A 27629-nucleotide genomic window follows, 5' to 3' on the forward strand; every position below is an offset into this window, starting at 1 on the left:
TGATCAGGCCTGAGGTTTGCATCCATCAGGAGACATTCTGTCACGTTACCTCTCCATCATGCTGTTTTCTGCCTGCTGCTGAGGTCACAAGCTCCACAGAGAGGACAGGAGGCTGGGAAGAGGTGAAGAATAAAAGAGGATCCCACAAATTGGGAAATCATTGCATCCACCAAAGACTGGGATAGGAACAGGAGGTAGGAGGAGGATGACAGGTTGATCCTGCAGAGTTCCCAGGGAAGATGTTTGCTATCTCTCCTTGCTTGTACCGAAGGGACTCAGCACCCTGCAGAGACAGCAAGGGAAATGACAGGGTTATTCCCTGTGGTGATTATCTTATGATCTCTCTGGGTTGGATAAATGGGAGCTGATTGCAGCCAGAGGAGGAGTAAATTGTGTAATTAGGCAGGGAGAGGGGAGGATGGTTTAACCTCTGCCTGAAGGTGATAGTGTGGAGAGAAGGGTTGGAGGTGTGTGCAGAGTGGTGGGATCTGCCATGCTGGGAATTGCTGTTCTGACCTTGTCACAGGCAATTCCTTCAGCCTTCCCCTCAGGAAAACAAGACAAAAAAACCCAAATACCAAGCAAAGCCTTTTGGCTGTATCTCATAACATCTTTATGGCCAGGAACGTTTCACAGCATGTTTGTGCCCAGCACAAGGGGTTACCCTTGCAGCTGCCCATGGTGCTCCAGGCTCGTGGCATGGCTGCCCCCTGATGTTAGCATCGCCTCAAGTGAGCCGATAACTGCAGCGTCTGACATTCATCACTGAGCTTTCAGAGCACTTCAGGAGCCAAATGCTGGCAAATGGATTTGGGCTGTGGAGAAAAAGACGGGGAAATAAAGTTGAGGGATGTGATGCTGAGTTCCCAAGTGGCAGCAGGCAGCCTGTGCCCCTTCCGCCTCCATGTTCTGCCGTGAGACAGTGCCTTTGGTCCGCTCTGCTCCGTGCTTGTACTTTGAAGGGGCATAAATGCATTAACATTAACCGCGCCGCGGCACCCGGAGCGAGTCGATGCGGTTGGATGCGCTCGGCGCTCGCTTGGTCACGCCTGGTGCTGTACCTGAGGGGCGGGGCGAGTGGGGCGGGGCGGAACCTCCCGCGCTTTTCGCGCCTTCGGAGCGGCGCGGGCGGCCCGCTGCTCCCCTGCCCTGCCGGCCTTGTGCCGGCCGTTACCACACACAGCCCCTCCGCGAGGCGATGGTGAGTGCGGCCGTGATGGCGGCTCAGCCCTCCGCTCCGATCGCCCCCTCACGCGGTGTGCTGTGCCCTTCTTACAGCGCAGGAGCCTGGCCCCCAGCCAGCTGGCCAAGAGGAAGGCGGGCGGCGAGGAAGAGGACGGCGAGTGGCGGCCGCCGGCGGTGAGTGAGGGGCTCTGGGGTGTCGGGCCCCGCCGTGTCGGGGGGTGCTGGGCGGCAGCTGAACGGGCTCGCACTGGGTGTTGCTCATTCCGGCCTTGGGCGGTTGAGGTGAGCGATGGTTGGGGCTGCCCCGCGATGCTCAGCCGCCTCTCAGCTGTGTCTGGGCGCTCACAGACCGTGACCGCGATCTGGTCACGGGCTTTGCCTGCTTGTTGTTTTTCAGACTCAGAAGAGGCAGAAGGCTGGCAGCGAGGCGGAAAGTGGGGACTGCTACAGGTCGCCGTTCCGGAAGCCCTTGACCCAACTGACCAACAGGCCTCTCTGCCTGGACAGCAGCCAGCATGTGAGTGGGCATCGCTGTTGGCACGTGGTGGTGGTTGAGCTGCACATGGAGCTTGTTCATCAGGAGAGTCCATTCGCTTCTGCGGGCCCATTTATCCATGGTGTTACAGAAGGGTCACACTTGGTTCTTTGGAAGGACCTTCACTTGCAACAGCTGTTGTGAAGCAAGCATGGTGGGAGTCCTTGGGTGAAGGACTGTGTTGACAGATGTGGGAAGCTCTCCACACTGATGGCTCAAGTCCTGTCTGTTTGTTCTCTGAGCTTCCAAAGAAGCCCGGAGAAGGTAGAGATGATGTTGTGTGAGGGCTTGCTGGGATGTACTGTACTGTAGGGCTGACCTAGCTCTTTTACAGGAGAGAATTGCTAGACTCAATTACTTAATGCTAAAGAGAAAGTAGCTGCATTTAAAGAAGTGAATACTGTCAGTGGATTTAAGTAGGTGGATTTATGAAAATACATTTTACACATTAGAAAACTTAAGCAAAAACAGTTTTGGAAAGTGGAGTAAAGGCCAGGAGCTGTTCTGTTTCGTTACTTTCTTCCTTTTGCACATAGAAAATAGCTGGGGTTGGATGGAGCTCGAGCAGTTTGAATAGAGGAACTCTCAGCACTAGGCAAAAATGAGTACTTAAAATGTATTTTAGGCTTGCTGTCTTGAGCAATCTCTGACTTCAAACTAATGAAGATGTGTTTTTGTTTTTTCTTTCTGAATTCTTAGGAGGCTTTTATCCGCAGCATTTTGTCCAAACCCTTCAAAGTTCCCATTCCAAATTATAAAGGTAAGATGATAAGGTTTAAGAATTATCTGTGTCGTCTGACTCTGGGAAGACATGATGCTTTAGCCTGTCAAATGTATCTGTGGGGATTATTGTTGTTTTTTGGAGTGATGCATATGTTCCAGAAATCCTGACTTAATTCCAATAGAAAAATACCAGCAGATTAGCAAAATCTTTGTGTTTCTTTCTAGTATTTTGTTAGGATAATCCTACATTTCAGAACTGGGTTTTGTGTTCTTGTACTTGATGTAGTGCTACATCACAAATATAGAAGCAAGATGAATTCTAGGCCATGAAAGCACATCATCTAAAAAATACCCAAATTGTGCTGAAGGCCAGGGTGAAGAAGGCAGTATGTGCCAGTTCTTTTTCTACTTTATTTGGTTTGTTGAGTCTCAGGGTGATCTTCAAAACAAGGGTAATTTTGAACTTCAGAGCCTCGGCTGGTTTTGAATCAGGCAGCTCATGGTCCTAGAAACAAATGGGACTTTTCTTGTCTCATTTGTTCCCTTCACCCTCCAGCTGAAAAACTGAAGAGCAGGTCAGTTTCACTCCAACGTTAATCCTAAGATACGTCTATAGACACATTCAGCAGGTGCTGAGTATGAAGCTGGTCACAGAAGAGTTTGTTTGGCTTAGTTCTTGTTTGGTGGAAAAGTAGATTTGTCTGGAGTCTGAAACAGAACCATAACTGCAGAGGTTTCTTGTTGTGGTTGTTACATTTTTCTCTTAACTGGGAGATGAGACCGTTTCATTTACTTTCTTCATGTGGAGGCATTGTCCCAGCTTGTGGTATGCTGCTGTTTTGCAAGGAATTTCAGCAGGTGGCAGGGGATTAACTCTGCTTGATTTTTTTTCCCCAAGCAAAATCACTCCTGGGAGCATGGTTGCCTCTTAAGACTCAGATGTATCTTTGAGCTGGGTTTTGACACAAGCCATTTTTATACACGTTCTTTCTATGTTCATCTCCGTTCCAAAACTGTGACATCAAAATATAACGCAAGGAAAAGAGACTCATCCTTTTCAGAGTGGTTGGCTCTGATGTCTGCTCTGATGTCATGCCAAATGTCTGCCATTGCTCAGCAGAGAGTGAATAATTCTCTAGACTAGGTAATGGCAATGTGATTCTAACTATGATACTGTAGAACTCCATTACATTTACAGGCCTCTTTCTGATATTATATAAAAGATAGAATTCTTGCAAAGCCTGGGTTAGATAATCCAAAAAGAGTTTTTGACCCAGTATGTACAATGTATGTGGTAACACTGTGTCTTGGATCTAGCATGACATAGAATCATAGAATCCTTAGAGTTGGAAGGGACCATTAAAGGCCATCTAGTCCAACTCTCCTGCAGTGAACAGGTACACCCACAACTAGATCAAGTTGCCCACAGCCTGATCCATCATCCTGCCAGTTAGCTTATACTCCTATATGCCAGCATTTCTGGCATCTGCTACACTTAGTTGTTCCCACTTTGCTGCGTCCAACATGATGGACAGTGCCGTTGCTCTCCACATTGCTATCCACTGCGTGCTGACAATGCAGTCTGCAATGGTTGTCTTCTCCACTTCAGCACTGTATGCAATTAATTCAGCATTTCTAAACTTAATCGGATGCTTCTGCACGTCTCAGCTTTCTTCCAGCAGGATGTTGTTCTTTAAGTTGTACTTTTGTTTGCTTTCAGGGCCAACGGGCTTACGGGCACTGGGTATTAAACGGGCAGGGCTGAGGAGTCCTCTCCATGATCCTTTTGAGGAAGGAGCTCTGGTTCTGTACGAGCCCCCACTGCTGAGTGCCCACGAGCAGCTGAAAATAGACAAGTGAGTCATTACCTGGCGCAAATGCTTCAGCTCTGACCTCCTTGTATGTGTATGCTTGTGTGCTTTCTTCCCACATGTGTTTGAGCTGGGAAACTTGGTTCCAAATATTCTGCCACTGAATTGTTTCAGGTGTGGTAATGATCAAAGGAAAGCTTGCACCCATGCCAAATGGTTTACTTTCTTCCGCAGGTTGTTTGATCTTCCACTCATCAAAAATTTAAACCTGATGCACAGAATAAGGATGCATGCATGGATAAGCTGTTTAGGAAATCATATGGATCAGTTTTAAGTCAGAATACGTCAGCATCTAGAGACAGGCAGGAGATGACTGACAGTCAAATGCTAACCTGCCTAATAATTTTTATTGTTAAATAGTTTATTCTGTGCTGTCTTTTTTTTTTTTTTTACTGAAAGGGACTGTTAGCTGAATCTTAGATGAGAGAGGGGTTCCTTGATTTGCTCTCTTCATTGATGCAATTACACTGATGTTATTGAGACTAAGGAAATACTGGCTTTTAAAATACCTCTCTAAAAGATGTTCTGCCCTTGTTTTAACCACAACTCGGCTACTGGTTTCACTGACATTTCAGATTGTACATCAGTCCTGTGTAACTCCATTCTCAGAATTGAATTGATCCTCTTTTTCACTTTCATTGGTAGTTGATTCTCTTACTCCACAGAAAAGTCCTAAGAATAGCAGTGAGATGTAAAAAACAAACAAAACCCCTCAACTAAGCATATGCTGGGCTGAGTGCATTAATCGTACCTTTCTCTTTACTACCTCCTGCAGGGATAAAGTACCTGTCCATGTTGTGGTGGATCCTGTCCTCAGTCGTGTTTTACGGCCTCATCAGAGAGAAGTAAGTGTTCTGTTGGAACATGAGTCTATGGCTGGAGAACGTGATGCATTTCAGAAAGGTGCAGTCCTCTGCTGGAATTGCAACCCATTAACTGCGGTCTACATAGACAGTCTAGCAGACTAGCATGTTGCAAATGTATGGTGAACATTTGTTCTAACCATGATCTTAGGAGGCCTAAACGCTGCAAATATTCTCTGTCCTGTGCTAAGCAAGAGGGTGCTTTAAAAATGTGGGAATTTATTGCTTTCTAGTTGGTAAGAACTTTTTTCCTCTTTTCTTGCATCTGATCTAGCAGAGTCAGAGCATTCCCAGCCTACACATTATACTGCCTAATGCAGAAGTTTGTTCTCTGCAGGCTTGTAGGGCAGATTAGCTTGTAGTGGAAATCTAGGAATGTGTGGGCATTTGTGCACTAGTTGCATAGGTCTTGTGAAGCATGTGGGCTTGCTTTTATGTCAGCACTTATGCCCTAGGAAATTACTAGATTCTGCAGAGAGATGGGATTTTACAGCGTAAGGGTTAAAAGTCCAGACTTTACTTGAAATCTCTTCTGACTGGAGTTCTGTGTGAAAGCTGATGAGATGTAGTTGCAATAGCTTTTCTTGAGGCCTTATCTTGCATTGGGCAGGGCAGGTTGTTCCACACTGTTTTGATGATCACCAGAATCAGCTGAACCTGCAATGTCTGCCTTGGTACACAATGAAGTTCTCTCTGGTACCATGGTTCCTAATGTGTTATGAGGTGGTGTCCTACTTCAGTGTGTTTTATTGAGAGCTTACCTTTTATAGTTGAAAACTGTTAAGTGACCTGCATAGACTTGGGGTTTACCAGTGGAGTGTGCTTAAAAATATTTTCTGTCATAAAACAGAACATCACAATACAGAAGCAGTTGGAACTAATCCACAAATGTCTAGTGTGGATATCTGCAGGGTTTTAAGTTTGTCACAGATGCAGTATATTATCATGTAAGCCTAGAGGCAGCACAGGTAAAAGCTGTTGTTGCTGATCTTTGAGCTAAGCAGGTCAAGCTGTATGTATTGCTATATGGCAGATCTTCAGATGGCACTTCAGCAGCCTACGGGACTCCTGGTTTATGCTTTTATCTCAGAGTTGATACTTAACCTGTGAGCCATTATAATGCTGGCCTCTGGCTACATAGCTGGAGGGACTCTGTTTTGTGTAAGATAGTGCCTGCTGGCAATTTTGTCAAGTGATGATAGTTATGTTGGTGTCTTAGGCACGTTGTTTTTTGACAGCTAGATACCTGAAATAGCAGTCTCTGTTTTAGTGTCACTGGTCAGTCTTTTTGCTTGCTGAGATTCCTGTGCTGTTTTTTTTTTCCTTTGTTTGATGCTCCCAGGCTGTTATATGGCCTTGTTCTTTGTCATGTCACTGGGAGCTTACTGAACTAGATCCCCAGCCAAATTCTTTTTTTTTTTTTTTTTTAAGTTCGGAATATATTTGATGATTGTTTAGCTGGCTTAAATGAATGAGCCTAAGAAAGAAAGGAAATGACTTGGAATCTTCTAGTCTTGTATAGTACAACATAAAGGGTGTGTTTGGGCTGTATCACTCCTAGTTTGGCTGACAGTATGGGGATCTCATCCATTGCCAGGACAGTGCCCCAGGTTTTCTTTGACTATCATCACATGATGGAACACCTTGCAGTCTTTTCTCTACTTTTATCTGTCTTGGTGATGTTGTCAGAGCCTAGCAGCCAGGCTGAGTGCCTCTGCCATGTGATGAGCAATAACCTCAGCCCTGTTTCTTCTCTGACGTTGGATCTGGTTTGGTCTTTGAGTCCTCAGGTGAGTCACAGTGGTTCTCTGCTTCTAGGTGAAAACAATGAGAGCTGCTGAGGGTTTGCTGGAGGATTAATCAAGGAGTAGAAATGAGTTTGGATATTCCATTGGGTGTTTCTAAGATGCTTAACATGTTTGCACTGACTGATGCAGGTTAGCTAATGGCTTCAGCCTAACTAAATTAGTTAGGGTAGAAATTCCTGGGAATTTTAAGTCAGGGAGCTAGTTAGAACAGTACGGTTAATACACAGTATGGTTTTGTCTGTGTTTTGAAGCATATGTCATCACCAGCAATGTTTTTCCGGACCAGATGTGGCCATATTTTAGCTGTGTCTTGGGTGATTTCCCTCTGTCTCATTAGAATGTTGCATGTCTCTTGGGATGTGCTATACAAATTTGCTGTTTGTTGTAATATCGGTCCTGTGCACTGCAGTAATAAAGCTCTAATGAAGTTGTCATTCTGTGAATGTTCCCATCCTGCTATAAGAGAACAATTTTTTGGCAGGGAGTGAAATTCCTCTGGGACTGCGTGACAAGCCGGCGTATTCCTGGAAGTCATGGCTGTATCATGGCAGATGAGATGGGGCTGGGCAAAACCCTGCAGTGCATCACTCTGATGTGGACACTTCTCCGGCAGAGTCCAGACTGCAAGCCTGAAATCGAGAAAGCCATGGTGGTGTCTCCTTCCAGCCTGGTGAGAAACTGGTACAACGAAGTAGAGAAATGGCTTGGGGGAAGGATTCAGCCACTGGCCATTGATGGAGGCTCCAAAGAAGAGATTGACCGGAAACTAGGTACAGAAATGTTTGCAAATGGTGTGGTTGGCTGGTTTAGGGTGAAACCTCACATTGGAAGAAGCTTACAGCAGCTGAAGTGAATGTTTCCTAGTGGTTGTTAGAGCTCTGGAAGCTGACAAGACTGAAATTCTCTTTTCTAACATGCTTAGATCAGATCTTTGCAATTTTGGTAATAATTGCTCTTTTGGAATAACCCAAGTCCAATTGTGCCCTTAAGTTAGGGCAGTTTCTATGTGTCATCTTTCTCCCAGACAGAAGCTAGAGTAGGAGTGGGCAGAAGTAGGAGGGAGATGGAAATGGGAACAGCTGTGGGGAATGAAGCATGGACATATTTGGAATTTCTTAATAGAGAAATCAGCTCTTTGTCAGCAACCAACAGCACTGAAACAAATGGAAAGGTCTTCCTGGATGTTTAGAAGACCATTTTTACTGCAGAGTTTGGATCCTTTTCTGTTACTGTTTTCATCATCCTTTTCCTACTTTCCATCCACAGTTGGCTTTATGAACCAGCGTGGCCTGCGAGTGCCTTCACCTATCCTGATAATCTCCTATGAGACCTTTCGACTTCATGCTGAGGCACTACAGAAGGGCAGTGTTGGTCTGGTCATATGTGATGAGGTATGGTTAAATCTCTAAGGAGAATATATTTCTGATGTTTTCCTGAAATTTAGGGAGAAGTGGCCCAACTTTCTTAAGAGGGAGGGAGTTAGGACGGAGGTGTCAAACAAGGTTTGCCTGTGGTGAGCACCCATTCCAGTTTGAGAGGCTATGGGTATCCAGCTTATCCTTACTGGGTGGGCCTGAGTGAGAAACTGTTCTCAGAAGCTGAAATGGGGGAGGGAAAAAGTTGGAAAGTATGGTCACGTCTCAGGTTCCTGGAAGACCTACCTGAGTGAAATATGCAGAGAAAGAAGATTCACCACCTATCTGTGACTCTGAAAAAGCCCTTGCTCTGTTGGATCCTTGCTGATATTTGTTTGTTGTCCAGTAGTCCCAAGGCATCTGTTCTCTTAGCATAGAGTGGGTGACTTTAGAGTCACAAACTCAGGAGACTTGTTTTTGTGCTTGTAGGGGAATTTGAAGGATTCACCCATAGCGGGACCCTCTTCCCATAGTGTAGCATACTGCTTGGAGTGGAGGTAGGAGATCTGGATAAGGAGACCCTTTCTGCTACCTGTTCAAGGACTGACCTGGCTTGACTCCCTGCTTGTTGACTGCTGGGATCTACCTTTGCCATGCCTGGGTTTTCAAGTTAAGCTTTCACCTGTCTGAAATTGAGTTTTTTCTTTCTGCTTTATCATTCTATATTTGTGATTATAGGTAGTGAGAGCCAGAGATATTCTTGAGGAGAAAACCTGTGCCTCTTTGAAATAATGGAACTGGAGGCCTCAGGTAACCGTGCCTCTTTAGAAGAAATTTGTTAGAAAGTGGTGCCATCCAGTGGTTTGGTTCTTTATGTGCTGGTGTAGCACTGAGAGGGGCTTGAGTGATCATCTTCAGGAGTGTGATTGCTCCCATTCACTATTTATGCTCTATGTCTGTGGCTGTCTATACTTCTCAGTGCCCCTGGGACCGGACCAGCAGCTGGGGGTGCTGAGAGTACAGGTCCTTGGCTCTGCATCTTCCCTGTGTTTCAGCTCTGAGGTGGTGTGGCACTTGTAATAAGCATCTTTCCACTTATAGTTCATCCTGTAGCATAGAAATAAGGGCTACTTTTTCCTAGGTAGTGTTTTGCAGCACTTCAGGGAGTTTTGTTTGTCGTCCTTTAGGAATCAGAGGTATCAGTGGTCCCAAGTATTTATATATGGAGCGTTGATATAACAGTTTGCCTTTGGAAAATAAAGCAGATTTTAAATGTTCTTCTCTTACTTTTGTTTCATTCTTGTTTGTGGGGTTGGTGTCTTGTTTGTTGCCGTTGAGTAGGAAACAATTCTTTAATTAGAACTTGTGATTGTCAGTGTTTTCATGGCAGGTTCTTTTCCTTGGGTATGACTCATATGTTCCTAGCCTGGGAAGCTTCTAATGGAAATGGTATTTCTCTTCACATAATTGCTCTAGGTTTCCCACCAGTTTCTTGCCTTTAAAGGAAGTCACAACACCTGAATACAGGAAAAGCACTTATTCTTTTATGAGGAAATGGAAAGCTGTCAGGTGCTTTGTGACAGATACAATATGTGTTGATGATGGTCTCCAAGCTGTTTCCAATCAAGGCCACTGGATTTTCAGCTCTGTTCTTTTTTTCTTTTTCAAAGGGTCATAGACTGAAGAACTCTGAAAATCAAACATACCAGGCTCTCAACAGCTTAAATACACCCCGACGAGTCCTTATTTCGGGTACACCCATTCAGAATGACTTGCTTGAATATTTCAGCCTGGTGCACTTCGTCAATTCTGGCATACTAGGTAAGAAAAATGAATGTGTGAGGCATGAGAAAGGGGGAATTAATGGCAAGGCTTCCTCTGGTTACCAGTGCTAGTGAAACGAGCAATCAAGAAGTTAAAGAAAGGAAAGATTGGAGACTTAATCTCCTTCAGAGAGTTCAGGAAGTCTAGGTCATGGTCTCCTGTTCTAGAGGCTGTACAGAATTGGAGCTCTGATTCAATTTGAAGTATGCATGCCAAACATGTTTTAAGAGTGTTAATTATTAAGATGAACATGTGGTGCTGAGTGCAGTATGGTTGATCTCCTTACGTAGCTATAATGGTCAACCAGAATGTCTGGGGCTAGGAGTGTCTCTGATAACGTGCATTTTGAGGTACTGCAGGAGTTGCTGAGCAGGAAGATCGAGCTCAAAATTGTACTCCCCACAACACTTACAGCTTACAGTAAATTCAGAAATCTAAGCCAGGTACAATTCCTTTATGGGAGAGGCTTTGGGGAAAAGGGTTTTACATGACATACTCCTTGCACTCTGTACAGAGGTAGCCTGGAAGATGTGCTTTTTCCTTCTCTCTTCACTGTGTTCATTTGGATTGGGAGTTTGAACTGACTGGTGCAAGGTAGAATGATGTACCTTAAGACAGAGCAAACAAAGCCCAATCTTTGGCAGTCTGCCATCCTGCTCTCAAATATATTGAGAGAAATTCAAGGATGATGTCTAGAACTTGGAGTCAAGATTATACCGTGGCTTTTGTGCTTTGTTTGTACAATGTTGCAGTTCGGTGCTTTATTTTTGTTTGATAAGGGAGGCTTGTGAGCCTGGGTTTGAAAAGAACCTGGAAGAGGGATGCTGATTAGTGTGAGTTTTCAGGGGAGTTGGAGCTAGATGATCTTTAAGATCCTTTCCAACCCAAGCAATTCTATGATTCAGGATCAAACACCTTCTACAGTTGCTGGTAGCTGACTAGGATATTCTGTCTCTGTTTCCTAAGCTCTGTTTCTTCTTGAAAAGCAGAGTAGCTTTTGCATTCTCTCCTATGTCTTTGGGATAGGAGCAGGTCTACTGCTTTCTGGCGTGAAGCAGCTTGTCTTTGTTGAGAAGTAATTTTTCTGTCAAGGAATGTAAATAAACTGACCTGTAAATCATTTATTTGCTGCATCTTGTCACCCACCTTTGTGTCAGACTTGGGAATCCTGTCAAAAAGGTTTCTCATTAATTCTAGTGCATGTAGAACTCTCGTTAAACACCTAGTTGCCAGAATCTTAGCTTTAAAAACAACACTTGGGCTGTTTCTCAAGGGAAGGGTGAGATGCAGTGGTACATGTTCTGCATCTGCTTTTTCCTTGTTTTCAGCTTTTTTTTTTCCTTTCCTTATTTGATGTGACTTTTTTCTCTTGACCTGTGCTTTGGGCACAGATTAGCTTCCCTGTACTTGCAATTCTTTCTCTCTGAGATGACATTAATACTATAAATAATTCTACCAGAGCCATATGCATGCAGTGGTCACTTTTTCTCTCAGCCTGTGACCAGTAATAAGCAAGTGTTTAGAGACTGTTTTGGAACAGGCACATAATTTCCACACTGTTGCTGAAAAGGATACAAATTCTGAGAGTAAAACTGTAACTGGAATGAAAGCAAAAACAATACATACCTGATAGGACTCAGGTTTAACTAAAATCTGTATGACCTTTGGCAGTGCAGCATTGTTGGAATTAAAAACAATCTCCTGTTGTACAGATTTGCCAGCCTTGTTTACATCTTTTCTGGCTAGAAAGAAAACCAAATCCTACTGGTGGGGTGAGAGTTTGTATTATTTGCTGGGCCTCTTCCTTATGGTTTGATAGCTGGGGCTGTGGGGATGTTGATCGAAGGTTATTTGGTAGTAGCTGTCACTTTTTCATTTTTCATTTCTGTTTGTGCAGGGACTGCACAAGAATTTAAAAGACATTTTGAACTGCCTATCTTGAAAGGCAGAGATGCAGACGCAAGTGAAGCTGAACGACAAAAAGGAGAAGAGAGGCTTAAAGAGCTGATCAGCATCGTGAACAGGTGAACTTCATCCCTCTTCTCTTTGAAAAGCTTTTGCATAAACCCTTGATGCACGAATGTCTTCTAAAATTCAGGTTATAGCTGTAGCAAATATCTTGCCAGTTAAATCTGTTTAGCAAGTGATTGTGCAAATGTTTATTGCCTTAAGAAATCTACGTAGTATGTAGCCTTAGTCTGAAAAGTAGCATATTAAAATGGCACAGTTAGTTGCAGTCACTCCCAAGCAAACGTGCTCAGATGTGAATCACAGTTTGACTCTTATGTTTGTTTTGTTTCGGTATCTAATAGCCAGGTAGCATTCTTTTATTTGTGTTAACATAACTGCAGTGTGTGTAGACTGGGTTGGACTACGGATCCATTCAGTCCAGGTGTGAGCAGCAAAGGATGAGGAGTGCTGCTCAGTTCATTGATGATATCCAGGTCACAAAAGAGTCCAGCTTATACTTTCACCGCTGTGTTGGCTTTGTAGGGCTAATGGGATTATAACACTAGCATCAGAAATGTGACTTCTGACCCCTAAGGAGCAACTCTGTTAAGTACAATGTCATCTACCTTCTCTGATTTTTGATATTTGCTTAATTATGTTTTGTTTTCTGTTGATTAATAGAACCAGTGCATCCACATCTGCTGACAGTCACTGACCCCAAAGAACTCTTATTAGAAACTCCTTTGAGTTCTTAGCATTGTGGGTGACATCATTTCTTTTTCTTCCTTTTTTTTTTTTTTTTAATTGAATCTGAGCTGTTGCAACCATCACAAATACAATCCAGCAGTTCATAGTCATGGTAAATTGAATTTCACATTGAGTATAGCCTGTCTGTAGAGATAGCCATGACCTTGACTCAGATTGGTTTGTGAAATCCTTATGACAAAAAACAGTTTTGGAGAAGAGGTTATATTTTTTTGAGGCAGGTTATTTCTTTAGTTTATCAAACAAGGGTGTAAAAGTGTGTTCAGGATTGCTTGTACCTGACTGTTGAGGTCTGTGTCCTTTTCTTTACTCTCCTACAATCTCAGCGTACAAATAGAGAAGATGAATCACACTGGCAATATCAAGAGAATTGGTGGAAACTAAGTGGGGCTTTCAAGTGAGATAGTGATCCAAAGATATGTGGAATCATAGGTGTTGGGGCTGAAAGGCTCTGGATAAGGCACATAATCCATCTTGATGTATTGAAGTAGAGGATGTTAGACCTAAAGCATCTGTTTGCATGATCCCCACAGAACGCTGGAGACCTCATAAATGCTCAGGACACCTTTTTCAGGGCATCACTGTCTTTGCACTTAGAAAACGCTCTTAATATGTAACCTAAATCTTCCTTACTGCAGTATAAGCCTGTGTCTTTTCATCCTACTGCTTACGGGTTTGGAGACCAGATTATTCATTTCTTTAACAACCTTTGACAGTTTTGGGGGCTGTCATATATCCCCGGTGATTTCTGTGGATTTTGTAACCTCACGTATTTGATGTCTCCTGGCAGAACTGGGTCTTTGCATCTGTTTCTTATTTGGTTGCTCTTTCTTTTTTCCCCTAGTCCTTTTTATATTTTCTGAAGTATGGTAGAACTATTCTGCAGGGCACCTTTAGAGCCCTAAAGGATGTGCCCTGAGCTCAAATCTTGGACCAGAATGAATCTATCTTGATAGAAGATGGCTGATAAGTTACCTGGGAATCTGACAGCTTGTACTGTGTGCTAAGTGCATTCTGTGTGGTGGCTAAATCCTTTCCCTGTTTGCTGTCCACGCCACTGGTCTGGTGTTGCTCAGCAGTTAAGAATACTGTTGGTAGTCTGAGGAAGGGCTGAATTTCTCTGCTAAGGAACTGGACTTCGAAAGCTGTGATCATTCTTTACCCCTCCAAATCTCATGAATTGCAGCTGGGAGTGTCGTGAAGGTGACAGGCTATTCCAGTTTCTGTATAATACAGGTGCTTAGTGTGGATGTCCAGCCTTTGCCATGTGTTTGACTGTCACAGATTTTGGAGGTTAGATGTCAAAACTTTGTGTTAAGAATGAATAACACTGATTAAATGGAGTTTTAATGTCATTTAAGCGTCTGATTTTTCATTTCCCTTCTTGTAGGTGTTTAATCCGAAGAACTTCAGACATTCTCTCCAAATACCTGCCTGTGAAGATAGAGCAGGTGGTCTGCTGCAGGTACTGGAAAGCATGTGCCCTTGCCTGAGAGAGGGAAGGAACAACTAAATAGCTGTAAGAAGCCCCAGGCTCTATGCTTGCGGTGACCATTTTGCTCTAGGAATGAGATTGTAACTATCAGCATTCTGTTGTTTTTCCTCCTGAAGCAGAGGTAGTCAACAGAGCTGATGGTTTTGCAAAGTGACTGGGATGCTTCGTGCAGCTGTGGGGCAGCAGATCCCTGGGCTGTGCGGAGTATCTGTGAACTTTTCTTCCAGCTCTGGGCTAAAATAACAACATTGATTGCACCATCAATCATGGAGGCAGTTTTTAGGTTGCCTGGGATGTAGCTAAAAAAAAAATTGTGTGCTCCAGCTAAAAATGAAGCCACAGTATGGAGGAGGAGAGATGGTGTTGATCTGGTGGTAGAGTGACTGCAGGGCTTTTACTCTTTTTCAGACTGACACCCTTGCAGGCTGAGCTCTACAAGAACTTCCTGAAGCAAGCCAAACCAGTGGAGGAGCTGAAGGAGGGCAAGATCAATGTGTCATCTCTGTCTTCCATCACTTCCCTGAAGAAGCTCTGCAATCGTGAGTTGTTCCACTCGTATGAAGAGTTTGGCTTTAATGCTATTGGTGGATTTTTGGGTCTTCAATGTGCACTCCACAGACTTCGAGTTGTTTGTTCTCCAGACCCTGCTCTTATTTATGATAAGTGTGTGGAAGAAGAAGAAGGTTTTATGGGAGCCCTGGATTTGTTCCCTGCTGGCTACAGTACCAAATCTGTGGAGCCCCAGCTTTCAGGTACTGTGGAGCTTAATAGTAGAGATGTTCTGCCTAATAGGCAACCATGAGAGTATGCTTAGTATACTGTTAAGTGACCCTTCCAAGGTCAGGAATTTGGGAACTTCTGTTCTAGCTTGCTTTTCTTCTTTCCTTTTTATCTAGGAAAGATGCTGGTTTTGGACTACATCCTCGCTGTTACAAAAAGCACCAGTAACGACAAGGTGGTTTTAGTGTCTAACTACACTCAGACACTGGACCTATTTGAAAAGCTCTGCAGGAGCAGAAGGTTTGTCTTTGGGCTTTATTTGTCTAATCTTGCAAGACTGTACTTGCAGCTTACACTGCAAAAGAAAATGGCTATTTTTAAAGTTTTTTGTCAGCAGGAACTTTTGACCTGTAATGTACCTCAGATGTTCCTGAATTGGAATTAAAGTGGCTCGTGCTCTGGCTACTGAGATCACTTGGCAGAAAAGTTCTGGCCCTGTGCAAAAGCTCCTAAAGCTTTGTTGCAAGGCAGTTTGTGGAAGGTTTTTTTCTCTTACGAGTAGGATGCTTTAAAGGTCAGAGCAGTCAGACTGTAGTAAGTGTTGTATATTCTAGGTATTTATATGTCCGGCTGGATGGCACCATGTCCATTAAGAAGAGAGCAAAGGTTGTGGAGCGATTTAACAGCCCCTCAGTAAGTAGAACCTAACAGATATGGGCAGTTTTCCTGCCTCTTCTTGGAGCGTGAGTAAAAGTGTTGGATACCTCTGTTGTTTAACCCAAGCCTGCTTTTCTCCACAGAGCCCTGATTTTATCTTCATGTTAAGCAGCAAAGCAGGTGGCTGTGGTTTGAATTTGATTGGGGCTAACAGACTGGTTATGTTTGACCCAGACTGGAATCCAGCTAATGACGAACAGGCCATGGCTCGTGTGTGGCGGGATGGCCAGAAGAAGACCTGTTACATCTATCGATTGCTTTCAGTGAGTCTTTATCCTCTCCTCCTCTGCTTGGGGTTCTTGGCACTAGCTCAGGCTGCAGCAGATGTAATTGGGACCAGAAGGGAGACAACCCTTTTGTGTCAGTGACAAAGACTGAGTGGAGCTTGGTTGCCTCCTACCTTTAGATATATTGCCATGGAAAACAATGAGATTTAAGCTGGAAGGTCATTATTTCAGGCCTTGATTTCTAATGATAATTGGCTTCTGAGAAATAGAAACAATTGAGGCTTTCCAGATGTTTACTTTTTGAAATGTATATTTACTTCTTTGAAATCACTCAGGCATCTGACTTCTTTAATTTCATGGGTTGTCTGATGCTGAAGTTGCTGTTTACCAGTCTGGCTGTGATCTGTTATTGCTGAGTATGTATCTACTTAGTAAAAAATGACCCCATTACCAACTACAGAAGCTTTTGGAATGTGGCTTTGAGTTAATAGATAGCTGCTTTGTAAGGAGAACAATGAAGATGACTAGTACTTTCAGGCTATCACTCTAACAGTTGATCAGGGGTGTCAGGAGTGATTACTGCTCAGAAATGTCTTCTGCATGCCTTTATCTTCCCCTTTCAGTTCACCTAGTTAAGGATAACTTTTCTTCTTTAAGCTTGTGATCCTTGATAAATTGTTATTTTACTTTGACAAAACATCCAAATCTCAGTTGGATTCACTCCTGTGGCCACAGTGAAAGACAAGAGAAGCAGTGTTGGTTTAGATGAGTAATGAAAAGGGAAGTGATCAGAGTACAGCTAGTAGCACTTGCCTCTTATCTGAACCGGTCTGATAAGACACTCCATGGTCTGGCTGCTGCTTGATCAGTAGTGCTTGCCTAGTATAGTGTTCTGCACTGGCATCCCAACTGTGTTTCATCTCTGACCTTCTCTTCTGTAGACGGGGACCATAGAGGAGAAAATATTTCAACGCCAGACCCACAAGAAGGCACTCAGCAGCTGTGTGGTGGATGAAGAGCAGGATGTAGAAAGACACTTCTCACTCGGGGAGCTCAAGGAGTTGTTTGCATTGAATGAAAGCACCACGAGTGACACCCATGATAAGTGAGTATATGATATGGTAATGGATGGAGTCAGCAAAGAACTCCAGGCTTGGTTTACTGAGGTTCCTTAGTTAGCAGGAGGAAGTTCAAGAGAGAGGGCCTCAAGTGTCTCTGCTTCTGAAGCTGTTAATCATTTTAAGATTAACACTTCCTTGCTGTCTTCCTTTTTGTCGTGTTAGAAAAACTGCCCTGAAGTAGTGGGGAACACCGTTAGTAGAAACAAAATGGGGTTTTTCTTAAATGTTTTTGTTTTCTCCTATCTGTCAGACATGCCAGAGAGTGGCTGTGTGTTTAAGTAAAGTGTGGTAGCAATTCAGCCTGTCTGAAAATCCAGTTAGCAGTGATGTAGGTGACAGGGAGTCAATCCAGATGTTATTGGGCTGTATTTTTAACACTTAAGCAGAGAAGAAACCTTGCACTGACTCTGTTCCAGGATCAAGTGTCGTCGCTGTGTCAATGGCCACCAAGTACGGCCACCTCCTGAAGGGTCTGACTGCACCTCTGACCTCTCCCAGTGGAACCACTGTGCCGATAAGCGGGGCCTGCAGGACTCTGTGCTGAAGGCTGCATGGGATGCTGCTGTCACCTTCACTTTTCATCACCACTCCCATGAGGAGCAACGAGGGATTCCCTAACAGGTTACTGTCCCCTGTGGGGGCAAGGGCAGGCTGCTGTGGCAGTCTTTAATCCCTTTCAGGGAAAGGCAGTGGATAGCAGAACGTGCTGGATTTGTTTTGTGGCTGTGGGGTAGCAGAACAGCATGGCTCCTAAGAGGCTGGAAGGCCCTTAGCATTGGTCAGTATCTGCTGCAACAGCGGTGAGTTCATCGCTTTGTCTCTGCTGCTGTGTCTTAAACCTGAGAGACAACATCTTGGGAATAACGAGATCTTGTGTGCTTGATCAGATTCGGTGCTGGTTCCCATGCTGTGCCTTCTACTCAGCAAAATTCTGCCTTCAGGTTTATGTTAAGCCTGCAGTTTTAAAGCACTTGCTATGCAGTCACGTTTTTTATTGGTAGCTTCATTTGAAAACGTGCAGGTTCCATTTCTGTCACAAAATATAAACCTTGGTTCATTATTCAGGATCAAGAGAATCTGTGCCAAAAACATCCTATTTAATGTTAGGCTTCTCACCTTCAAGAACATGTGGACAGTGGGAAACGAGGCTCCATTTTGGTCACTACTTTCTGTATTATGGGTGGGATCCCCATGTCTGGCAAAGTATTTTAATTAGATCACATTAAAACCCAGTAATAAAATTCACATTTCAGTAGGTTGTCTTAATTCTGTTTTTATTATAAAAATATGACAAAAAAAACCCGACTATACAAAGCCTCTGAAAAAAAGATGCAGACAGTGGATGGGGGCAGGACCAGTCATTTTCCCAGATACCTTGATTAGTGATTGCTAACAAACAGCATGTTGTATTGTATGCAGCTTTTTTTATAAGGTAAACAAAAGGTCAAAAAGTGGGGAGCTTTATTTAGTTGTGGTTTTTTTTTCCCTACTCATTTTAAGTGGAAGGAGAAGTTCTTATTTGAAGGATCACAGACTAACAGAATGACTGAGGTTGAAAGGGACCTCTGGATGCCATCCTCTTCAACTCTAATGCTCAAAAACTGCATCACTTAGGTGTGCTTGTCAGGGTCTATTTTCAGGCAGCTTTCAAGTTTCTCTAAGGGTGGAGATATTTATGTATATGATATTTGGTAAACCAACATGAAATCTGTACAAAAACCCCAGTCCTGCAGGATATCATAGAAGCTTATTTTATATGTCTGTTCCACTTTAACTGGAAATACAGCTGTTGACCCATATGGTCATCTATATCACTTCACTGGGTATCTATTCAAAGGAACAGAAAAGTGACAAGAACTGTCTCCTGCTTGAACCAGAGGAAGAAAACCCCCATCTGTGCTGTTTTAGTGGCCATGGACTGAAGTGTTTTAGTTCATGCTGATCAGCTTTCTCCTGCCCTGTGTCCTTTACATGACACTGATGTAGTCAGCGAAAGCCTGAGAAGAGTCCCATGAGTCATTGACCACACTGCACACCGCTCTGAGACGCCGAAGTGCTTCTTGAGCTGTTTCAGCATCCTGATCCAGCCAATTTTGAAAGAGGCGTAAGTGGGTGAATTGAATCTTCCCCCCTCTCTGCTGGATGTAGCCTTCCAGCTTCTTAGTGAATTCCAGGAGCCCATCAGGTTTGATGCAATTTGAGCTGCCCAAAAAAAGGACAAAAAAAGTCATTAAGAGTCTAGGCTGTAATTTGAGCAGTGTCTGCTCCATCTAATAACCACCTATGTGGGGATGTTTCAATGCAAACTTCCCTCAGCAATACAGAGTACAAATGAACCATTAATTTAAACTGGGAAAAAAGAAAATAACAAACAAAAAAAACCAACAGCTCTTGAAACACAATGGTATTAAGGGCTGAAAGCTTTTATAAACTATGGGAAGAAACCATGAAGCTTGCTCTCCTGGCCTCCTAATGAATAACTGGACTAGTCCTCACTATGACCTTAAAATCGTGTTGGACTCAAGCTTCTGTCATCACCCTTCAGTCTCAGAGCAACTTACTGGACCCAAGGGGCTTGAGTCCACAGCTCTCAATGCAGCCCTCAGCAATAAGGGATCATTTCTCTCTTAGAAAGTGTGGAGAGGAGATGTCAGATCCCCATATTTCTAGATTAAAAGATCATTTCTCTTGCACAGATGCATAAATGGATAGAAAGTTTCACAAGACTAAATCTTAGCACGTAATAGCCAAGTGGAGATGACAATTTCAGGATGCCAGTCAGCTGAAAGAATGGCTATGGTTGGATTCTCATGCCTATGTACTCACAGTAAGCTGAGCTGTTCGGATGTAAATGGGATTAAAATCAAGTAAAGCAGTATTGCAAAAATGCCACCTTCCACCTGCTTTGTGAAGGTTACTGCCTGCATTTATGGCCGTTCAGGCTCAATAAACAAATAAAGCAGCAGTGATTCAGGTTGAAAACCAAAGAAGATGAAAGGAATACAGAAGCATTCACAGGATCTGACGGGGAATTACAGTGTTCTCCCTGTGCTGGAGCAGTGGGAAAAGAGCTATTCACGCTGATGGCTATGAATAAGTGTAGATAGATACATCAGTTCTAGCCTTAAGAGCAAGGAAGGTGTGCAGTAGCCTCGCAGGGGAGCACAAAATGAAAACTGCTTTTAAGATGGAACTTTGATTCATTTATAAATGTGACAGTGCAGCACCTCAGGGAGCATGGCCTGGCCTTAGTCACTGGAGTTCCCTAAGGTTTTTAAGTGCTCACTGCAGCATTCTTTAAACTTTTCTTGTCCATGGGTTCCTTTAAGTAGAGAAAAAAATCTGTACTCAGGCTTTCATTGCTATTCTGAGCCTAACTGAGCTCTGGACATCCTGAAATGAATTTAGTGTGTTTAGAACAGCAGAATACCTGACATCCAGCTGGCAAAGAGAAGAAGAGGAGTCTTCAGAGAAAATGTCTGCCAGAGCAACCAGCCTGTGATTCCCTAAGAGGGGAGAAATGCAGCTGTTAGTTCTCAGCTTGCACCTATCTTAACTATCTGAATGGCAAAGGGGCTGAGATTAATATCATGTAGAAGGGTCCCACAGCTTTGATGCAAACTTCCTTTACTAGGTCCTGTCCTTTCAGTGGCTACCAAGAGTTTTCAAAGCTTTTGAGACACAAAATACCCCAACTTAAGCAAAAATCTGTGCCTCAGGATGAGTGTATCTGGTGACGCATCTGCTCCTGGGTCTGCTCCTGTTAAAGCATCTGAAGCAGATCACTCACTGTTCAGCTGCATCTGGAGTCATGCTGATACTTGCTTTTGCCACAGAGATAAGCACCTGTAATGCTCATGCAGCACCTGGGCTCTTAGTACATTGCTGAATGCAACTGAAATTCTTCCTAAATTGGGAAGTTCTTAGTTCACATTTGGTGAACTAGGTGACAAAATTGATGCTGTTCATGCAATACATTAAGTTCAACACTAAGATCTTGGGCTAGCAATGGTCCTATCAACAACTCTGAAGCTACCCCCTACAACGCTGGTCTGAAGTCAAGGCTGACATCTATGGTACGCACCAAGGCGATTCCCAGGCAGTTTGAGGCTCTTCAAAGATGAATTTCTCTTTACTGTGTTGATTATTTCTGACAAGAACTCAGTAGTGCAGCTTTCAAACAGCCGGCAGAAAGAGAACGTTATTTCTATGGAAGAAAAGGATTGTCAGTACATGTTAGTACTCCCTTTGTGCTTAATTATTCCACAATTACATCCTTCAGACGGCTCCAGACTTTAATCCATTTGCAAGAACAAAGCTTCCCTGGCAGCAGACCATGTATGAGAGCACTGCTGTTCCATCAGTATAAAGATGACAATCCTCACACCAGGGAGGTGACTTTGCCAGCTGACCCAGTTAAAGGCTGATCTGCTCCGCTGGTTAAAAATCCTTGTTTTATAGCCAAGTTGATGGACTCTCCTATGAAACATGTGCTGACTTTGCAGCTGATCCTCTCTGCCCTGCTAGCAGAGAGACAGACATTCTCACTCTTTCAGCATCTACAGATCTATCCCTGGGACACCTGACCTTTTGTTTAACATTGCACATCCAAATATCATCTCCCAACCGTCAACCAGCCAGAAAAACACAGCAACCTGCAGCACCTTTCTAGGCACTTGTGCCCAGACGTTAGCTGTACCTTGCAGCATGGGATCCTGGAGCAAAAGCAGAACTTCTTTCTGATGGTCAGCCAGGTTCACATCATGAAAGCTCAGCTTCTTCAGATTTGGATTGCATTCTAAAAGCAAAACAAGTTCTCAGGTAAAGTGCTGTCTGGCCTTAGCATAAAAAAACAAACAACTGATGCAACTAACAGCTAACACCAAGAAACTGTACCGGACCGTGGATAAACTGCTGGATTGTGGGTAATTAAAAAGAAACCATCCTGTTGTACAGGATCATCCACATGTTCAACAGAAAAACTAGGATGGCTGGCACCCATTTTCTCAGTTAATTCCAAGGATTTCCCCACTGAAAGAACAGACCCATCCAAGCTGGTTCCAAACTAAAAAGACATGGATGGGGCAAGAGCTCAGAGTGTAGATGGAGGAGGCTCAGGTACCTGAGCAACTAAGGACTAAAGGCAGATGTGCCCCAGCAGCTTGTGCGGTAGAAACACTTCCAGACTAAAGCTGGGCACAGCAGAATTGCCAACGAGGGCTAACTAAGTCAGGCCTTGGCAGAATCCAAGGTAACTGACAAGCAGCAATGCTGCAGGGATGGGAGATTGCAGCAAGGAAGTTATTCTGTGTATCAAAGTGACACTACCTACGTGTTAGCAGAGTACCTTTGAGTGCCTGTAGAAGGAGCCCAAGCTCCTGAGACGAAGGCAGCGTGGCACTGTCAAGGGACAACTGCTGAAGGGACTTAGATGCCTTAAGCACTGGAAGCAGGAATGCGGTGTGCAGAGGCTCCCTGGGGAATCGGATCTCCAGCTGCTCCAGGCAGCACTCTAAGGCAAGAGAAAAAACAACAATGAAAGAGATTGGTCTGGAGTACCTGTCTTCAGCACAGCTGTGTTGTGGAGCAACCAAAAATCCGTGCGCCTTTCTATCATTTAGATTGATAAGAAGAGCAGAAGCTCCTAACAGTTTAAAGACCTAGTGGGGACAATCCCTATGGGTTGCATGGACAGTCGTGGCTAGCAGTTTAGGCTCAGCCTTGTACAAAGTTGTTCTGTATCAGGTTGGCATGCAACAGTAAGATGCTCTGTCATGGACTGGGAATGTCAGAGTGTATCACCATCTCAGTCTGAAAGGGGAGGCTATAATCACTTAATTACATGCCACTGTGACAATACAGACTTCAGCTCTCATTTATGTGCCACATCCCACTCATTGCTCAGAATCGATTTCCTACCTGGGATTTCTGAATCACTGCGGCTTGGATTCCCCTCTGGCCTGTTTCCCTCCAGTTGGTTTTTGAGGTCAAAGCTGACTGAGAGCGTGCAGAGCTGGGGAAAGACGCTCAGGATGCAGCGAACAAGCTCCATGCAGGGCATGTGGGAAAAGACATCACTCACACGCAGCACATGGAGGCAGCAGTCTGAGTGTTGGGAGAGGGCCTGGAGCCCAGAGAGGATGCAGAAGATGTTAGCACCCAGGCCTGGAACAGCATTTATAGAGAAAGGAGTTAGGTGTGTCTGTACAGACACCGGTGCACATTCAACAATGGAACTTCCAGCCCAGTGCCAAGCAATGGAGTCAAAGGCTAAATTCACAGGTTCCTCCTAGGTACTCTGTCCATACATGCTTAAGTCACAAGACTGACTACACAGAAGATGGAGATCTAGTTCTTTCCTACTCTGGCCAGTCTTTCAGCACAAGGCTGTAGGCTATTCTCAGACAGATGAGGTCCATTCTCTCTTGCTAGAATGGACTGTAACATCTTCAAGGATATAGAATTATGCAGTTAGCATTTGGCTTCTAAGTATTTTGCTTTGGTCTTCTGCACAGATCAACACTTAGAGACACAAAACCAGTAAGTGACAGATTTGTGTCCAGACCAACAGACATATAAAATTATCACAGGTCTATTTTCCCCAGCTCAATACCCACAGAACTTCCTATGCTTCATTCTCTGCACATTGCCACTGTCCATTATCAGTCATTCATCCTGTCACTCACCCAAATGGGTTTGTGCATCCACATGGAAAACTGCTCAGCAGATTCCTTCGAACATTCCTGGACAAACCCGCAGGCTCAGGCCCTGCCACAGTTCCCCACAAAGGAGGAGCCAGTAGCTGACCAGTTTGTTTTGTCACCTGTTTTGTCTCTGAGCCACCCCACCTGTCCTTGTCATCCTACTGGGCTTCCATTGCATCTCTTTTCTGCACCCCCGATGTGCTGTGCTTTTGCAGCTGCGTGTTTTCATCTCAGCACCATTTCAGACATAAAGATTCCTCTTATATTCCTGACTGTCTTCTAGCACTCGAGCAAGTTCTCCCTCTCACTGAACATCTCTGCTAGTGCCATTCTCAAGATCAAGAATCAATATTTACAATGTTTGTTTCAGTGAAAAAATGAATCAATCAGACCGAATCCCAGCTGAAAAGAAACGTCCTGCTCGCACCACTAACCGTTGTAAGACAGAACCAGGTTTTCTAAAGACACCCAGGAACTCAGCAGGTTACTCAGAGTCCGACACATGTCACCAGTCAAAGGAATGGAGAACAGTTCCAGCGTGGAGACACTTCGGAAGCGGTGAGCAGCTTTTAAAGAAAAGATCCCAGTGGATCCTCCTCTTCTTTTACAACCAGCATGGCCACAGCACAGAGATCCAGTGGAGGAGCTACTCGAGTTATCAGCGTTTTCTCCCTCTGTTGTGGTGTTTTGGTCAGTTGACACTGAGCTGTCCTCTCTAGCAACAGTAAAGACAAAATCATACAGGTCATCCAGGTCAGCACAAAGCCCCCTGCTTCGTCTGAGGCAGCGGCGTTTCTTCCCTACCGCAGATTTCATCCGTCTGCGTGTCTTTCGAAGAACAGAGCGATGGGGCAGCTGCTCTGAGAAGCAAGAAGATCCTTGTCTGCTTATGTGATCGCAGCACACCTTGTTGCTTGCCTCCTCACACGCTTGGTTCTCCAAAGGAAAGCAATTCAGTCCAGACAGGGCAGTGTTCTGGCCAGTGCCAGCCACCTGTCCATCCACCTCTGCTTGCCCATCAGCCTGCTCCAGAGCTCGAGGAGATTCCTCCTGGTGTACACCATCACTCCGCTCCCTCTCACTGCAGCAGCCCTTCTCGGATCGCTCTTGTGTTGACTTCTGGCTTTGAGGATCGCCCTCCTCTCTGCACAGGCCACACGGGCTGTTGTGATACATAAGAGCATTTCCCGACCGCCAAAACCCAGCGCTCATACTCAAAATGAGAACAAGAAGAACCGTGTCGGGTACAGGCCAGGCACACATGGAGACGTGGCTAACAGAGCCATGGTGAATCAGCCGGTGAAGGAGTAAAACCAGCGAACGCCTGATGGACTGGTCAGAGGAAAGGAGGTGCTGGAACTTCAGGATCCGCAACGAGCCGGCCAAGTTCTCAAGCACTTTTTGGTTGTGTTCTGCAACCAGCTCCACCGCGCCCTGCAGCATGTTGCACAGAGTCAGCTGGCTCACGTGAGGTGAGCTGTGGAGCAGCGGTGAGAAGTGATGGTCATTGAGGCGCCAGTCAGAGGAAACATCCAAGACACCGTGAAGAACATTTGAGAAGAACGTTTCAAAGAACTTCTTCTTCCAGCAGCGTATGTTCTGCAATTAAATCACCTCAGAGTCAACCGGGAGCTAAAAGTACTCAATAGGGCTGTGCTAACAACAAGTCAGCCACCATCTTTCTCACTCTCTTTGAATCAAATTATTACACAGGTATCCAACACACGGCTTCAACACATGGAGGTTTAACCCCGATACAAGATACTGGTTTTACCTTTTGTTCCCCTAAAGAAATGCATCTGTAAAGAGTTTTCTTTCAGCACATTCACTGACGTGATATCGAGGCTCATCCCTCACAATAGATGCTTATTACCCATAATTAGTCTTACACAAGAGCTGTGCCTTGGTCTCAAGCTCTACAAGTGCCCAGCAGCAGCGTGGCATGCTTGAGTAAAACCAGAACCTGTGTGTGTGTGTCAGTGCAGTTTCCTCACCTCTGAGTTGGAGGGCCTGGTTTTCATCACGTCATCCCACAGCTTGCGCCAGATGGGCTGCGTGGACAGCCCTGGAAAAGAAAGAAACCAGGAGCTCCTCTCAGCCTTCCTCCCCAGCTGGAGGTGCTGCTCAGCGCTCCCACAGCGCGCAATGGAAGCGGAGGGGATGCGGGTCAGAGTGGGACAAGGAACGCGTCCTACAGCCATCGCTCAGAGCGCGGTGCAGTAAAGGGGCTCATCTCACTGACCACCACCCCCCTCACTCCTCACCTGCCCTCCGAGCGGCGGCCTCGGCTCGCTCCAGCCGGAACACGGACAGCAGCGGCAGGAGCCCCCGCAGGAGGTGACCGGGCAGCGCTGAGGAGAGCGAGAAGGAGACGGCAGCGCCGTGCGGGGCGGCTCCGATAGCGGCACCCCGCCCCGCGCCTTACCCCACACGTCGTGCTCCAAGGCGGCCATACTGCGGCTCACGGCCGCCGCGCTCAGCGCCTGCAGCGTGTCGGGACCCTCCGCCAGCATCGCCTCCCGCCGCGCCGCCATCTTGGGAGCGCCCAGCCACGCCTCCTCGCTTCCACCGCCATTATGGGGGGGGGGGGGGGAGGAAGAGCGGGCGGCCATCTTGAGAAGGTGGCATCGGGGGTTGCTCTTTCTCACGATAGGGCCGGGCAAGCCGGCAGAACAAAAGTAAGCTAGAAGGCAGAGTGCTGCAGTGAGGGGAATACGGCCGGCTGCGGCGCTGTGATCTCACTCAAAACCGGCAGTCACGTTGAAGCGGTCAGGGCTGCGGCCATGTTGGGAGGGGAAAGCGCTAAGGGCGGAAAAAGGTCAAGGAGCGCGCCGTCGGTACACTTCCGCTTCCGGAGCGGAGAGCGGCACTTCCGGCGAGTGACCCTGGTTAGTCCTCTGGTGCCGCCATGGGGCTGCGGGATGCCGCCGTTCACGCCGGGGAGCCCGAGGTGAGCGGAGCCGGGCGGGGCGGGGACGGGGCGAGGGCTGCGGTCAGCGCGAGCGGTAACGGCTGTGCTTTGCTTTGTCCGCAGGAGGAAGAGGAGGAGGAGCTGGTGGTGAGTCGGGGAGCGAGGGGGGCTGGGGACAGGCGGTGGGTTCGGGTTGCAGTGCGGGCCTTTAAGGCGAAGGAATCGGGGTTAAACCGCCGCCTGTGGGGCTGTGTGCGCTCACACCGCAGGATCCCCTCACCACCGTCAGGGAGCACTGCGAGCAGAGCGAGAAGTGCGTGAAGGCCCGGGAGCGGCTGGAGCTGTGCGATGCGCGGGTGTCCTCGCGGTCCCGCACGGAGGAGCAGTGCACGGAGGAGCTCTTTGACTTCCTGCATGCCCGGGACCACTGCGTGAGTCACTGCCTGCAGCTCAACGGCGCCGGGAGCTGAAGGGCCTTTGGTTGCGCTGCTGAGCGTAAAGGCACTGAGCGCTGTGTCTCCTCTTTCAGGTTGCCCACAAACTCTTCAACAAGCTGAAGTGAATGCAGGAGTGATGGTCCGTCTGCTTCCAGCCCATCAGAAGAGCCCCGTCAGTTCACTGTGCTGCTTCTGCCTCTTTATCGCCAATGTGAAGTACAAACAAAGTGGCTTCCTGGCACTGACCGAGCACCAGAATGTCGTTGTGTCTGTTCTCATGGAAGATGTGCAGCTACACAAAAACCATACGGATGTTCTGTAATTTTCCATATTAAACATACAAAGTTCTTGTGGAAGTGCCCTCGGTTTATTTCGTAGTCCTTGTAGTGCTCATTTGTACTGGTACGGAGTTACGATG

At 45.6% G+C, this 27629-nt stretch overlaps 3 protein-coding genes across 3 annotated transcripts; 2 read left to right on the forward strand and 1 right to left on the reverse strand.

Annotated features, from left to right (window-relative positions):
- Positions 1–1094: 1094 nt before the first annotated feature.
- Positions 1095–18408, forward strand: RAD54L (RAD54 like). Its single transcript, XM_072343112.1, has 18 exons — positions 1095–1201; positions 1279–1359; positions 1583–1702; positions 2420–2480; positions 4164–4299; positions 5090–5159; positions 7467–7755; positions 8252–8376; positions 10011–10161; positions 12062–12188; positions 14270–14344; positions 14783–14913; positions 15016–15126; positions 15271–15394; positions 15709–15787; positions 15895–16074; positions 16980–17143; positions 17576–18408. The coding sequence occupies exons 1-18, from the start codon at positions 1199–1201 to the stop codon at positions 17775–17777; spliced, it is 2229 nt and encodes a 742-aa protein (XP_072199213.1). The 5' UTR covers positions 1095–1198; the 3' UTR covers positions 17778–18408.
- Positions 18409–18418: 10 nt separating this feature from the next.
- LRRC41 (leucine rich repeat containing 41) lies at positions 18419–26475 on the reverse strand. Its single transcript, XM_072343110.1, has 10 exons — positions 26289–26475; positions 26128–26214; positions 25858–25928; positions 24298–25462; positions 23079–23324; positions 22507–22671; positions 21859–21957; positions 21244–21366; positions 20590–20665; positions 18419–19361 (listed from the first exon to the last, which is right to left on the reverse strand). The coding sequence occupies exons 1-10, from the start codon at positions 26473–26475 to the stop codon at positions 19127–19129; spliced, it is 2454 nt and encodes an 817-aa protein (XP_072199211.1). The 3' UTR covers positions 18419–19126.
- A 225-nt stretch (positions 26476–26700) lies between these two features.
- UQCRH (ubiquinol-cytochrome c reductase hinge protein) lies at positions 26701–27567 on the forward strand. The gene is made up of 4 exons (XM_072343113.1): positions 26701–26813; positions 26898–26921; positions 27044–27205; positions 27304–27567. Exons 1-4 carry the CDS (start codon positions 26772–26774, stop codon positions 27334–27336), a joined length of 261 nt encoding a protein of 86 aa, XP_072199214.1. The 5' UTR covers positions 26701–26771; the 3' UTR covers positions 27337–27567.
- Positions 27568–27629: the final 62 nt, after the last annotated feature.

This window comes from Excalfactoria chinensis, chromosome 8 (assembly GCF_039878825.1).
Source record: "Excalfactoria chinensis isolate bCotChi1 chromosome 8, bCotChi1.hap2, whole genome shotgun sequence".
Classification (NCBI taxonomy): Eukaryota; Metazoa; Chordata; class Aves; order Galliformes; family Phasianidae; genus Excalfactoria; species Excalfactoria chinensis.

Bases quoted from the DNA above. Each gene is read 5' to 3' on its own strand.
- RAD54L (XM_072343112.1), top strand. The intron at 1,703-2,419 runs GTGAGTGGGCAT...CTGAATTCTTAG, and splicing joins GCCTGGACAGCAGCCAGCAT to GAGGCTTTTATCCGCAGCAT. The intron at 8,377-10,010 runs GTATGGTTAAAT...TCTTTTTCAAAG, and splicing joins GTCTGGTCATATGTGATGAG to GGTCATAGACTGAAGAACTC.
- LRRC41 (XM_072343110.1), bottom strand. From the start codon at position 26,475: ATGGCCGCCCGCTCTTCCTCCCCCCCCCCCCCCCATAATGGCGGTGGA. The intron at 26,215-26,288 runs GTAAGGCGCGGG...CGCTCTCCTCAG, and splicing joins CTTGGAGCACGACGTGTGGG to CGCTGCCCGGTCACCTCCTG. The intron at 23,325-24,297 runs GTTAGTGGTGCG...ATGCTGTTCCAG, and splicing joins CCTGGTTCTGTCTTACAACG to GCCTGGGTGCTAACATCTTC.
- UQCRH (XM_072343113.1), top strand. From the start codon at position 26,772: ATGGGGCTGCGGGATGCCGCCGTTCACGCCGGGGAGCCCGAG. The intron at 26,814-26,897 runs GTGAGCGGAGCC...CTTTGTCCGCAG, and splicing joins TTCACGCCGGGGAGCCCGAG to GAGGAAGAGGAGGAGGAGCT. The intron at 27,206-27,303 runs GTGAGTCACTGC...CTCCTCTTTCAG, and splicing joins TGCATGCCCGGGACCACTGC to GTTGCCCACAAACTCTTCAA.